The 15,723-nt window shown below is 34.9% G+C and overlaps 1 protein-coding gene across 2 annotated transcripts in view; it reads right to left on the reverse strand.

Annotated features, from left to right (window-relative positions):
- The window catches only part of LOC144968405 (uncharacterized), a gene marked incomplete at its 3' end in the record, with an annotated part of 181,968 nt that overhangs the window by 40,410 nt on the left and 125,835 nt on the right, over positions 1-15,723 (reverse strand). Inside the window, 4 exon segments of one of the 2 annotated variants that reach the window (XM_078906715.1) lie at positions 625-859; positions 1,123-1,265; positions 2,667-2,881; positions 3,955-4,138. In XM_078906715.1, coding sequence (XP_078762841.1) covers positions 625-859; positions 1,123-1,265; positions 2,667-2,881; positions 3,955-4,138 — 777 coding nt within the window. 2 annotated transcript variants of the gene reach the window in all.

Consider the following 15,723-nt stretch of genomic DNA (forward strand, 5'->3'; position numbering starts at 1 on the left):
GATACAGCCAATATTTTTCTCATTCTCATGTCCTTTGTACGCCACTAAGTTTAATACCGTGCTGTAGAGCTCGTTTTGTTGAGAACAAAATATATGTAGCAAAAACTTACTGATATTATGTTTTAGTGAAAAAAAAGTATGTTTGTTAGGTGTGAAATTTGCCCGTAAGGAAAGAGTTCATGGCTTTAAAAATAACGACTACTTCTTGATAATAAAGTACGTGAAAAAGACGTGACGTGCACATATTTGCAGGTCTGATAGTAGAACGCACTTATTTGGCTTATTTAACATGTGTCGGACAATATATTGTATTGGTCTTGGAGCATTTCTATTACAACAATGAGACCATAACAATTTGGATTATCAGACCTACAAATATTATGTTCACGGCGATCACACAGGATGATGCTCAGTTTAACTATTTGCATGTCATCTTTACACTCTGTGTCTGCCATAATGTCGTTTAACCAAAGTTTTAATCTCTCACCTAGTGTCTTTGCTCTTCTTCTAATCGGCTCATGCCACATCAAGGCTTTGGTTATTGAAAAAAAAATCTTATTTCAAGAATAATCAAGTTCATTCCGACAAAATTCCTTCCCTTAGCGATGGGTCACAAATACACACCTTTAACCTGCAGCCAAACGAATGCCATCCCATCCCCTGGCTTACTGGACAATGTTACTGTCACGTTATTGACGCTTCGACTGTAGATGGTTCGAAAGCCATAGAAGCCTCGGTGTGCACACTGGATGTGTCTTTCATACGACATAGGGTCCTGTATTCTCAAGCTACGACGACACTCTCTTGGTCCACGCTCCGCCCAGGCTAAGAGCACATCCACAGAATGGATACTGATCATCTGAAATAAAAGAACAGAAATGCGAAGAATGGAAGTTTTCGTCAGAAGGAATGTGATTGGAACTATCGTTTAAACATTAGCGTAGGTATAAACAGTCATTATAGAACTCAATGATAAAGAATATTGGAGAGACTGGGACACAATATCTCATGTCGTTATATCAACGTGTTTATTTCATTATATCAGTGATTCTTTATTCTACGTTTTTCAACCGTTAATAAATAATTATTTTCAGAACATTACATTACACTATAATGCCTTACTTTAGAATTTGTTGTTCTAACCATGCATTTACAGTCAGTCTGTTTGTCAGTGGGTCTGATGGCTTGTGGATATTCTTTGTTGGACAGAAACAAGGACTTTCCACGTCTTTTGTCGTTGGAACAAAAGTTGACTATATCTCCCACTAGAAAATAGACGAGATTATAAATGGATTTTAATAAACAATTAAATAAATAGGAATGAAAGAATTGATAATTGGTAATAGCAGCAGTCGTAGTGTGTAATAGTGTAGTGTAGTTGTAGTAGTAGTAGAGTAGTAGTAGCAGTAGTAGTAGTGGTTGTTGTAGCACTTGTAGTAGTAATTGTCGAGTAGTATGTAGTAGTAGTAGTAGTTAGTAGTAGTAGTAGTGTAGTAGTAGTAGTAAGTAGTAGTAGAGTAGTAGTAGTAGTAGTTAGTAGTTGTAGTAGTAGTAGTAGTAGTATAGTAGTAGTAGTATAGTAGTAGTAGTAGTAGTATGTAGTAGTGGTATAGTAGTTGTAGTAGTAGGTAGTAGTAGTAGGTAGTAGTAGTAGTAGTAGTAAGTAGGTAGTAGTAGTAGTAGTAGTATAGTAAGTAGTAGTAGTAGTAGTGGTTAGTAGTAGTAGTAGTTAGTAGTAAGTTATAGTAGTAGTAAGTAATAGGAGTAGTAATAGTAGATAAGATATGTATGTATATATAGTTAAAGTAGTAATGTAGTAGTAGTAGTAGTAGTAGTAGTAGTAGTAGTAGTAGTAGTAGTAGTAGTAGTAGTAGTATAAGAGGTAGTAGTAGTGGTAGTAGTGGTAGTAATAGTAGTAGTGGTAGTAGCAGTAGTAGTAGTAGTAGTAGTAGTAGTAGTAGTAGTAGTAGTAGTAGTAGTAGTAGTAGTAGTAGTAGTGGTAATAGTGGTAGTATTAGTAGAAGTAGTAAGTTGTAGCATGTAGTAGAAGTAGTAGTAACTAGGTAACTAATACGTAAATAGAAAATAAATAGATACAGTCATAAATATAGAGATGGATTTTTAACAAAATAAATAAATATAAAAATAGATAATTTAAAAGTAGAATATAACCAAAAAAAGGAAAACAATAAATAATAGATTGAATAAAGGATTGATTGTTGTCAAACATTGACCCAGTCTAAAGTATAATTGTTATGCTTTAAACCTCTGAATTTTGTTTTTAAGAGATTTGCGGCGCTTGAGATACATTTTGGTCAATTCAGCGAGCCAGTAAAAAGGAAGAAAACGGGATAGTCAAAAAAGTGCATAATATAATCAACGTTTTTAATTTGAGATCACCTACAAGTCTCACTAGGACACCAGCACAGTATCCCACGAAGTGGAATACACTCAAATGTTTACAAACCATTATACATTTTAAAAAAGGAACAGTACCTAACAAAGAGATGATTTACAAGAAGAAGAATATCATCTGTAAAAAATAATACTATAAATTTGACTGTTTTCCCCTCAGCCAATGTCTCTGCTAGGAATGTTGCACAAGAAAGTAATAGAAAGATATGAAGACAGATCACGACGTATTTACATTTAATATCTTTACTTACATGGCACGCAGTCATAAATGATGGTCATGTACTCTGAGTATTTCCGATGGATACAAGACATCCTGGTTTGTACTTTTTGTACTTGGACAGTACAGCTTTGGTACCCTGAGCACCGTGTATTCAGACTGGGATATTTGCTGTCGTCGTTGACTTTACAATCTGTGTGGCTGGCCCGGCAACAATCCTCAGTGGTGTTGCCATGAACGCTCTGAATTCTATTGAAGGTAAAAGATCAAAGTGAGCAAGTGGATATTATTGTGCTGCTAGCTGCTGTCATTGAAAAATATAAATAAATCTTAGAAGATAAAAAATAAATTCATATGGAAAATTCAAGGGCTAAAAACTATTCTGTCCAACAGCAAAAACAGTTAAAACTGAAATATTTTACCTAAAATCAAGCTAAATATGAGAAACGTTCTTGGTTTATCATGACGTTACTATTGTCACCATAATCATCACAAACATCTTCACAATAGGGCTGTGATGAATAGGTGAATGAATCCCGGACCAAGCGATTACAAACAGCGAATAGTATGAGTCGGCACCATGCATCTCGGATCAAAAGTATTCATGAATCATTTCATTGAAATCAAATTGTGTTGTGCTTGAATTTTACAGTAAATATTTGTTGTCACATTTATGGTAAAAGTTACGTTTGGTTTTAAAAGTATTCCGTCTTTAAGTCTTGTTCAAGAATATAAGTTGTTCACTGTTTCATGTAGACGTCTAGTATCAAATTCCAAAATGCTTGCTCTGAAAAAATCAGAGAATTCTTTGCCTCATTTTCTATTTTGTTCAGAAGTATTCATGAATACGAGTAGGTAGTCGGCAACTTAAGGAAGTATTCATTCAATTAGCCGGCAACTAAAATATCGCGGGAAATCCGCGGTTCTACTTCACAACCACTTCTGCTGCTGTTCACGCTAAGCTATCCTATCTGCGGCTATGTGGTCTTGTGGTATGACTCTCGCTTTCGGATCGGAAGGTCCTGGGTTCGAGCCTCTCAGGGTGCATAGTTGAGTCCTTGGATAAGGCTCTTTACTCACATGCTCTCACCGTACTCCGATAGAAAATGAGTACCTGGCCGTTAACAGCGTTGTCTCTGTCTGCAAAAAAATGTAATATCGCCTAACAGGCATCATGTTTTGCTCTACATGTTACGTGTTGCTGTTGGTCAGAGACCCCTTGAAAAGCGCTTTGAGCACATTTAGTGAATATTGCTCTATATAAAAGCTCAAGCTCAAGATTATCCTAATGCATCAAATATATTCCAAATATCCCAACTCACACATTGATAGTGTTGACTGTCCCAGGTCCCTTGTACTTGTCCATAATGCTCCTACACCCCCAGCCTTGCTTGACGCCATAGAACACCCTCTTGATGGCCAGACGGTGGTTTCTCGGACATGATAGGCGGAGTTCTTGACCCGTACACCCACTGGCATAAATGTTGGACAGCATCTGAGATTCCACTAAAATAGAAGAGGAGAAAAAAATATTAATATTGGTTAAACGATAGCTGCTGTTCAGTATAATTTTCAATATACGACCTAGTCTTCAAGGGGTTTATATAACGTTCGAATTGTGATAACACGGGTTCGACTCTTACAGGCGCCAGGTCTCGTCCTATGTGTTAAGATAAAGCAGGAAAAAAATTCAAACATTCATAGCATGTGTTTAAATAACATATTCAACAGCTCTACCCGCTAGAGAAACTGTACAAACACACAAAACTGTGAGGAACTATAAACGTTTACACTATGAAAGATTGACTTGATTGAGATCTAATCACCAACTGGCAGTCTAAAAAATAACAAATAGTCAAGGAAGGCTGGTTTTCTGGTTTGACTTTTTCTATGACTTTTTAAAATATTGTACTTTTTCTTCTCTGCGTATCATTTACTTATTTTTAGATTGTCTTGGCAAGTACCCTGGAGTAGACAATGTCCTATTCATTTGATGTCATGGGAGTGAATTTAACTGCTTTATACAATCGAACTAAGAATGAGTAAAGCTTAATGACTGGTGGTTATGTCGATATTTGTTATTTCCTCTTAGCAGACAATGACCACTAAACCCTACTCTATATGGTCACGATGCTGAGGTTTCCACTTCGTAAATATAGGCCACTCCATGTTTTATTGACAATGAAATGGTGACATTTCTCTTTTTTTTTAAAAAAATAAGACTGGTCAATCAGAAATCAACGTTTTGGGTATTGAACATAAAGCTTTTGAAATTTCTCTGAACTCCAAGAAATCAGTTTGGTATGACATAAGCTTTCGAAATTTCTGGGAAATCCACATTAGTATATATTATGTCATGATTTCTTTTTTTACCGATATTCCTACTTCATTCTCTGTGTTCCTGAGAATAGTATAAGTAATGCTTAAGAAATATAATGAAAACAAAGGAAACTTTACGTGATTAACCAATTAACTGCAGTACTCTCGAAAACATGGGTTCAAAACGTTAGCCAGAAAACTCGTCCTTTAACTATTGATCGATTTAAATGACCCTCGTCTTGGCAAAAACTCTCAAACCTGGAACTTCGCGAAGTTCAATCTGGAATTGAGTAATGTATTTATGTCTTTATTGTTTTGTTTTTTTTTGTTGTTGTTAGCTGAAGAAGGGGGTTGAGCCCGAAACATGTCGGGTATTTTGTTCTTTTTATTTTAAGCTGTTATATTCATTTTTGCGTATTACTTTTTACAGTCCACAGCTTCTAGCAGCTTAGTATCACATATCCGAGATGCGGGTCATTTAAATCGATCGATATTATTTGAAGGACATGTTTTCTGGCCAAATTTTTAAATATTTGTCTTTCCAGAGTAAGGTAATTAAGTGGTCAGTAATGATTTTGCTAAAAAGGATAGGAGTCAATGGGTATAAATAATGATTTATGATAGAGAACTTTCCTTTTTTTAAATGATGAAATGAGTGTTCAAAAACATATTGTGGCCCATGCCCACTCACTTTTTTACAATATATGACTTGTGTATTAGAACAATTTTTGAAAAGATTGTGTTGTTTATAAGATGGCTAATAACTTATAATTTTGTTTTGTTTCGTTTATGAATTTTGTTATAAAGAAAAAAAAACACAACAGGCCATGTGAATTATCATAATGTAAACAAAGAGTTAGAAACAGCCCATGAGACAACAGGTTGGAAGAATAGAGATAACAAGGCGAGAAGTCACGAGAAAGAGAGTGGGAGAATAAAAGATACGGTAATTCTATACATAAGAAAATCAGAAACATTCTACAAAAGAACAATATTATGTTAAGCACACAATTCAGCATGGCTCAAAAATAGTATGGCCTTTGACCTTGGTGAACAAATTAGCAGGTCTGATTACCGAACGTAATGATGGGCCTGCTTTAGCATTGTTGTAGTAGATAATGTTTTGCGTCAATTTGAGAGTGTTTCTATTACAATAATGAGGCCATAACAATTCGTGTTATCAGACCTGTAAATAACTATACGTCGCCTTTTACCGTTTTCAAATGGCGTACTATCTACATTTTACTGTGCTCAATACGCTTTACAAGCCAAAATGATCACTTAATTGTAAGTCCAGACGATATTTAAGAAGCTATAGTAATAGTAATATTAATAATGAATTATCAACAGGCACAACCATTTAACGGGACAATTAGTATTCAATTTACAACTGAGTATAGTGAGAAAACAATCTTTTCAAAGGATGAAATGTTGGTCTCGAACATCGACCGACAGTGCCATACATAGATAACATAGCGTCTGTGGTGCCATACGTCATTGAAGTGCCAGGTTTTCGAGTATTTGACAAGATGAAGGTCATTTTAATTGATCGATATTTGAAGGAGGAATTTTCCGGCTAAAATCTTTAAAATGTATTTTTTCAGAGTACGGTGATATCGGGACAAACTTGGATATATTCCATTCTGCCATGAAAAAAAAAATTTTAATGAAATTTTTATATGATATAGGCGACAGGTGAACAACATTTTTTTCATGTCTGACTCAAAATAACTTTCTGTAAAGAAAAGATCAAGACGCATGGTTTTATCAAGTATCACGAAATATAAACAAATACGACCTCAAGTCAACATTTGTTTACAAGATTCACTTTGAATACACGCTGTGTCAAAACAGATTATAACACACCTAGGGAAAAATCTCTAAAATCAGCGTTTTTACAGGTAAGAACCCACCATTAGGATAAACATCACAAAATTCCCTCAGACGGTCTCTTGTTTTTGTGTAATCAGTTATCCGAGTGTGAATAAAAGTCATCTTGTTTTGGTCTGTGCATTTATCTTACCCATCCATCTCAATTTTGTTTAGAATTGAGATTTTATTTCAGCGACAACAAGAACAACATTTTAAAAAAATAATAATAAAACAAAAACACATCTTGCTCAATCAATTCTTACAAAAAGATTCATATTTTGTTATTTCTATGAATTTCATAAAAAAAACTTTGCAATGTTAAAGTAGTAATAGTTTGATTGTTTTAGATATGGGTTCAATCTGTTCTCAATACAGGCAATAGCTCAAAACCTTTTTGTCTATTTCTCGTTACGCCTTCCATTACACCACATTTATAATTATACCCAATAAATCTCAATTCTATATTATGAAAGTGAAAATAAAATAAAAATATTAACCCCCCCCCCCACCCCCTCCAACAAATGACTTTAACTGTTATATGATATTCGTGTATAATATAATAAAAAGCCAGATCCTTCCAAACTCACAAACCATGGAACTGATTAAAACCAGGCATAAATATCCTGTCGCTAGTAACGAGACAAGTCCAGTTCCACCCAGCTATAATGAACGGACCACTTGTACTCAGACTTCTTCTGTTAATAAAACTGGATTTGTTGGCACGTTCTCCCCCCCCCCCCCCTCTCTCTCTCTCTCTCTCTCTCTCTCTCTCTCTCTCTCTCTTTCTTTCTTTCTCTCTCTCTCTCCTTAGTATTTGTCTCAATGTTATAATTTTATGTTGGAAAACGGTAGGGCTACCCGAAGCCGGTCATCGTGAAAATACTAACGAAAGAGTGAAAATGGAGAGGCTTCATATGGGAACAAAACAGAACAGAACAGAACAGGTTCTCAGGTTCTCTCAAACCTGTTTTTTTCCCATACAAAGCCTCTCCATTTTCAATTTTATGTTACCCGCCGCCATAGTCTGGTATGATAACCATTTGAACCAGTTGTCGAATTTTAACCAGTTAACTGTCGTACTCTAGAAAAACTCGTATTTAAAAATTTGGCCAGAAAACTCGTCCTACCTTCAAATACCAATCGATTTATATGACCCTCATCTTGGCAAAATCTCTCAAACTTGGAGCATTGCAAAATAGGCAAGTCCTTGATTCGAGTTCCGCTCTGAGCGGCGCAAAGATGAGTCCTTAGAAAAGGCTCTTTACTCACATTCTATCACCGCATTCAGGTGTAAATTAACCCTCTCCTTACCACCTGCAGCAAAATCGTCACATTTGTTACGACACAATACATTTGTTTTCTTATTCAGATATATTTTATATATCACAAACTTTGAAGAATTATCTTTGTTTAACTAATAAGAACATAAAGTTGTTTTGTAGAGAGATTGTTTAAGTTTAAAAAATCATTTTTTCTGCTGGGTAAGCCTGCCATTTTTGGGAAAATACTGAAAATGATCGATAAGTTGACAGTTAAGCACCTGACCGTCACAGCAATGTCTCCGTTGAAAAATATAATTGATATGCGCCATGTTTCGTCCTACATATTAAGTGTTGCTGTCGGCTTTGGACCCCATTGTAAAGCGATTTGAGCTCGCTTAGTGGATATTGCTCTATATACAATATCCAACCAGAATCACTCTGGCATTTGGGGAGGTTCATGGGAAACGAGGTAAACATTAAACACGATCTCATTCAGACTGTGTGTGTATATATACAACACAGCATCAACAAGAAGTAGGGGACCTTAAAGTCACTGACCTATCTGCCTAATGTGAGATGAATTCAAGGAAGGAGTAGGTACTGTGTGTATAAAACCCTTCCTGAAGAATTCTTTACCACTCCTCCTTCTCCTCCTTCTTCCGATCCTCTTCCCTTCTTCTTCTTCTTCTTCTTCTTCTTCTTCTTCTTCTTCTTCTTCTTCTTCTTCTTCTTCTTCTTCTTCTCCTCCTCCTCTCCTCCTCCTCCTCCTCCTCCTCCTCCTCCTCCTCCTCCTCCTCCTCCTCCTCCCTCTTCTTCTTCTTCTTCTTCTTCTTCTTCTTCTTCTTCTTCTTCTTCTTCTTCTTCTTCTTCTTCTTCTTCTTCTTCTTCTGATCATGGCCGTCGTTGTCATATCATCATCATTATCATCATCATTGCATCCTCCTCCTCCTCCTCCTCCTCCTCCTCCTCCTCCTCCTCCTCCTCCTCATCATCATCATCGTCATCATCATCGTCATTATTATTACTGTTGTTATTATGATTATGATTATGATTGTGATTATTATTATATTATTATTATTATTATTATTATTATTATTATTATTATTATTATTATTATTATTATTATTATTATTATTATTATTATTATTATTATTATTATTATTATCATCATTCATCATTATTATATTATTATTATTATTATTATTATTAGTAGTAGTATAGTAGTAGTAGTAGTAGTAGTAGTAGTAGTAGTATAGTAGTAGTAGTAGTAGTAGTAGTAGTAGTAGTAGTAGTAGTAGTAGTAGTAGTAGTAGTAGTAGTAGTAGTAGTAGTAGTATTACTATTATTATTACTATTATTATTATCATTATCGACATATGTCCCAACCACTATAATTATCCTCATGATCTTCACCATCACGACCGTCATCATCATCATCATCATCATCATCATCATCATCATCATCATCATCATCATCATCATCATCATCATCATCATAACTACTGTTGTTACTATCATTATTTACATTTGTTTCAGCACTACCTGCTTTCTCCACACAAAGGTCGGCCACAGAAATCTGGCTGGCTGGCAAATAAGATTAAAAATAGTATCGTGAGATATCTGTTATCTCAAACACTTCTGCTTTCGGAACACCAACTTGTGGCAAGAACAACAACTGCAAATACATTTCACATATTGCCATTAAATCAAGATTTATCTCCCTTGAATTAAAAAAACCCTGACGGATAAAGTTTAAGGTTTGAATAATTGTTTACAAATTGTTAGTTATCAACGAATGCACCCACATCCAAACCAGCACAAACACATGCGCTCTCACATAAAATATATACAAAAAGACACACTCACACACAAACACACATTTTATTTATTTCTTCAGCCAAAGAAACACATACAAACACAAAATCACGCATACAACGTGCTTTTTGTTGTTGTTGTTATTTATTTATTTATTTATTTTTTATATTTTATTAGTATTTCTTGGGGGGGGGGGGGGGCGGGGCTTGTTTTCAAGGAATGAAGGAATGATGGTAATAGCAATGGAACGGGATATTATCCCGGTTTCTGTAGCGTCTTCCGGACAATTACTTGCTATCCCTTTGATAGGATGCTAATCTATCGCAAAGTACTTTTCGCCAGATATCATATACCCACATACCCAATTACTGCTATGTGGACAAGGGGGTCGGATAAAATCTCTACTAGTACTACCACAACAACAACAACTGCTGCTACTACTACTACTACTACTACTACTACTACTACTACTACTACTACTACTACTACTACTACTACTACTACTACTACTACTATTACTACTACTACAACCACCACCACCACTACTACTACTACTACTACTACTACTACTACTACTACTACTACTACTACTACTACTACTACTACAAGTACTACTACTAATACTACTACTACTGCTACAACTTCGACTACTACTAAAAATAATAATAATAATAATAAAATAATATAATAATATAATAATAATAATAATAATAATAATAATAATAATAATAATATAATAATAAATAATAATAATAATTAATAATAATAATAATAATAAATAATAATAATAATAATAATAATAATAATAATAATAATAATAATAATAATAATAACAACAACAACAACAACAACACACAAAAACCAAGAATGTTAACATTTTTAGTATAATCTTTAGTAAAAACCCCAACAAATTAAGAACATTTTTACAAAGGCTAAGTGATGCAATTTGCAAAATAGCCGTATTAAAAAAAAAAGCGAATAAGAAAATAATGAACAGCACCAGAGAGGTCTCCCTCTGGCGTACTCTGAAAAAAAACACCAAAAAGACTCATTTTGGCAAGAAAACTAGTCCTCCAAAATATCGATAAAAACTCTTAAACCCGGGACTTCAAAGAAGCCTTAGGTCATACTTCAACGGACTCCTTAGTTTAAGAGTTTGGGAGAAGATGAGGGGAATTTTAATCTACCGGTATTTGAAGGACGAGTGTTCTGACTAAAATTTAAAAATGTTTTTTTTTTTTAACAAATCAGCAGAGTATGGCATCGTTGTCTTATCAATCTGCCACCGCGCCACTACGTGAAAATTACTCCATTCCAATTTAAAAACCAGAGATAAGCTTCATTCTATATCGTGCGTATATTGTAAAGTTTATTTTTGGACAAGATCTGGGCTAAATATGACATTTCCTTCTCCTGCGTGTGATAACCTTTGGCATAATCTATCTGTGGCTAGATAAGCCATTTGCAACAGGTACTCATTGGGTTCACATCGGTTCCAGCAGACGCTCTGGTTCAAAGATATTCTGCAAATTTTTTTGTCCTGTAAAAAACATGGGCTTGTACTGTATGCATGTCCAGAATAGTTCCTATCCGGATAAGTGGACTGGTCATAAACAACTATGTAATGATCATATGCGTTTAAATAAGATATTCACCAGTTTTGTCCGCCAGATCAATCGTATCAAATAGTAATACTTTGTACAACCATAAATGCTTATTGAAGGAACGAAGTTGACGTCTATCAACTCTTTGGTTTTTTTTCTAGTTAGCCTGTTAGTGATTAGTTCTCACTAAATAAATCAGACTCAAAACGTTACAGGTTACACGCAATTCTATGTATTGGTATGTTTAATATGGCTGGCATATGTAATGAGTATTGCATAGCATCATTAGTATGAGGTAATTTGGTAAGAACGTATCACCCAACAGGCATCTTAAAGCATTTTCAAAAAGCAGAGTGATGTCAAGTTCATTCATTTTATATTTTACTTATCCATTTCATAGTCAACTATGTATTCTACTGATCCAAGCTATTAACTAATGTATGTTAAAATTTTGGAAAATACTTTCTGAAAGACTAGTACCTTACCAATAGAATGTCAGGTAAATTCTACACTCCATTTAATGTTACAGAAACTGGGATAAACTCTAAGGCGAATCATAGGCTTTAAGGCTCTCGGTCACTTTCTGCGAATTTGGAAATTTCTTCAAACTTATCTGCTTTCTCTGAACATTACGGTTTAAACTGATGTAGTGGTTGTGGTATTGTGAATATCCAAACGGCTATACATCGCTGAATTTATATACAAACAACATATTCCGTTCTCAAATCATGAACTCATGAACTATAGGATGGCTTAGAGCTAGAGCCTTCGGTTGGTGAAATTTCTTTCTCAACCTAGCGGTGGATATGGTCCTAATTTGGCTGCCAAACATGTAATATATTTATTGCTATATTTTTATTCATTTTATTTTTCTTTATACATGATGCATTAAGATGCATTGCGAAGCATTTCTTTACGTTACTCATTGCGATAAACGTTTACAAACCAGCCCAACGGATTCTGTCATGTCGGCATAATGTGTTAAAGATGGCAATGGTCTACTTATATTTTATAAACCAACAAGTATGTCATATTGAGATGTTTTTATATGTGACAAACCGACTCAATACGGTATCATTTCGGAATACACTTGTCACTTGAAATTGAATTTCAGTAGAGAAAAGTGAGTGACTAACGTTGATAATAACAAGAAATGAAGTGAGTAGGAAAGTGCCAGAAGACAACAGAGAATAAAAACTTCGGGGCGGCGATGGGGGTTCGAGCCCCCATCGCCGCCGCGAAGTTTTTATTCTCTGTTGTCCTCTGGCACTTTCCTACTCACTTCATTTCTTGTTATTATGAATTTTAATATTAATTTATTAAAAAATAGAATTCAAATATATCCATCATCGAGGACAGTGCTGCCGTACTCTTGAAAAAGACCCATATTTTAAAATTTGGCCAGAAAACTCGTCCTTCAATTATCGATCGATTTAAATGGCCCTCATCTTGGCAAAAAAAAAAAAAAACCAACCCAACTCTCAGACCTGGGACTTCTTTATTTCTGGCCTAACTTTAAAATATGGGTTTTCCCAGAGTACGACTGAGTGGGCTTTGTTCCTTTAACTCCAAAAATCTTTAATTTCCTCATTCTGACTATCTGTGACCCACCGGGTCTCAAAGCGGTGTTATGTTGAGAACAACTAGGTGTTGGGAATCGAATTTTTTGCTTCAAATATGAAACATGGGGTTAGTTTATATTCGTCGTGGCAAATAATAAATACAACGTCTTACATTGCAATAGGCCCGACGTTAGTATTTCTTATCATTTTAATTCCTAATTCACTTTTAAGGATCTCATTTATTACGACACGATACCGTTTGGGGGCGGTAGGTCACATTTACATTTAAAACTCAATTTTCTCCGTCTAGATCACTCTGACATAATACCTGCTTGCTCTGGTAGGTCACATTTAGACTTAAAACTCAATTTTAGTCTAGTTCCCTCTGACAGAATACCCGATTACCCTGGTAGGTCACATTTAGACATAAAACTAAATTTTCTCCGTCTAGTTCCCTCTGACAGAATACCCGATTACCGTGGTTTGTCACACATCATGTCAGGACTAATAGACGTAATACCCAATAAGTACCAGCATTGTGTCAATTGTAAGCATGCACCACAACAGTTAGTTGTTCTTGTGTGACCAGACACTAAATCCGTATCGGAAAACCAAACCGGTCTTTTGTTTTTATGACACAGCCACTCATAAGGATGACATGTTTGTCTCGAGTAAAAGGCATCAGGTGAAGTGCTCATTTCATAGCATTCGCAGGGAGAGAATTGTATTGATCTATTTCTATTAACCCTTTCAAGACGAAAGTGAAATTCTTTCAAAGCAAAGTATGTATTATCTACTTCTGTTTAGTTGTTTAAAACTGCAGCACTAACTGTTTTGGTCAGAGAGAAAGGAAGGATTGAAAGAATTGACAGTCTGCTGCTAAGAAATGTGTCAACAAAAATGTTGATTGGGTCCGTATGACATACTTAAGAGTCACTTGCAGCATAGTTCGGGTCATTTGCATCTACTTATCTGGGTCATGTTTTGACGGCGTTATATTATAATATAGTTAGCTCTATAAAATCAAAATATCGACAACAAATGGATAAAGCATCGATATATCGACCATAGCTCATTTTAAATTGAGCCAAACGATGCCACATGATGCCAAAGAGCCAGACACAGATTAATCGTATCGATTAAGTGGGGGGAAAAGGAAAGAAAAAAAGAAAGAAAGAGTAAAACAGGGATCTTTGTAAAGACAAGGACTGTTTTCAGTGGAACGCCAAAGGGGGGACTTGGAATGTAAATTGATTATACAAAACTGTGCTTTGCCTAAAAATGTCCATAGACTCCGACTATAAAGTGGTTTTATTGAAGCTTGAGCGTACACCCTCTGGTATACACAAAGATGTTTCATTAAGTTGCCTTGTACCTCAAATAGTGCGGATAATTAAATACTTACCAAGGTGAACAATGCAAGAATAAAAAGTTTTATCTGTGATCCGATAACTACATTAACCAGTTAACTATCGTACTCTGGAAACACTAATATTTGAAAATTTGGCCAGAAAACTAGTCCATCAAATATCGATCGATTTAAATGACTTTCAGGTTGGTAAAAACTCTCATACCTGAGACATCGCAGAAGTCCCAGGTTTGAGGGGTTTTTGCCAAGATGTTGGTGATTTAAATCGATTGATGTTTGAAAGACGAGTTTTTGGCCAGATTTTTAAATACTTGTTTTTCCAGGTTACGACTGTTAAGTGGTTAATGCCTTGGGGTACATAGAATATTTCTATTGTTTGTGATTTCAAAGTAGAATGTTAGATTACATGAAATCACAATTAAGTAACTTTTTATAGTTAGTGCAATACAAAAATGAAATAATGTAAAAGACATTTTACACTTGCATTCATAGCATTTATCTAAACAATTATAGGATTTGATTGTGCTCACTATTTGCAATGCAAGATATCTTCAGAAGTTCAGTAAGGAATGCGATATAGATTTTCTTTAATATAAATGGCATGACCATTAAGTATTCTTCCATACCGATTATCAGAAGCTAAGTTTACTTTGTACCTGAGTTGAGTGAGAAAATATGTGTATATTAGTTATACAACACCATGCTTTCCCCAATATTTCCATATCCTTGGAGAATAAAATAATTTTATTGTGTCAAGAGAGTATACCCTCTGGTGCATACAAAGAGAACCATTAAATTCATTTGCATCTCAAGTGGTGCAGGCAATTAAATACTTAGCAAGCTGAGTAATAGAAAAAAACAAACTTCCACCTGCGACCCTTTAACTACATAAATGCCTTGAGCACTGACACAGTCAATTATTTGTAATTTCATAGTAAGATGTTAGGTTTGATGAAATTACAATTAAGTAATTTATATTTCTTGGTTCAATACAAAAGTAAAGTAATGTAAAGGAAATATTGCACAGGAATGGATATGATAGAATATATGTAAAATATACTATTGGATTTTAACATGGGCACTGTTTGCAATGCAAAACTTAATATCTATCCAGAAGTTCCTGGATGGAATGCGATTTCTTTTCTTCACCAATATATGCACGCTCATCAAAAATTATTCCATACCAATAATCAGATACTTAGTTCAATTTGTACCTGAGTCGAGTGAGGGAAATAGGTCTTAACTAGTTATGCAGAACATAACTCTGACTAAAATTTCCATATCCTCA

The sequence above is a fragment of the Berghia stephanieae genome, chromosome 3 (assembly GCF_034508935.2).
Source record: "Berghia stephanieae isolate SIO BIC M18660-M18661 chromosome 3, UCSD_Bste_1.3, whole genome shotgun sequence".
Lineage (NCBI taxonomy): Eukaryota > Metazoa > Mollusca > Gastropoda > Nudibranchia > Aeolidiidae > Berghia > Berghia stephanieae.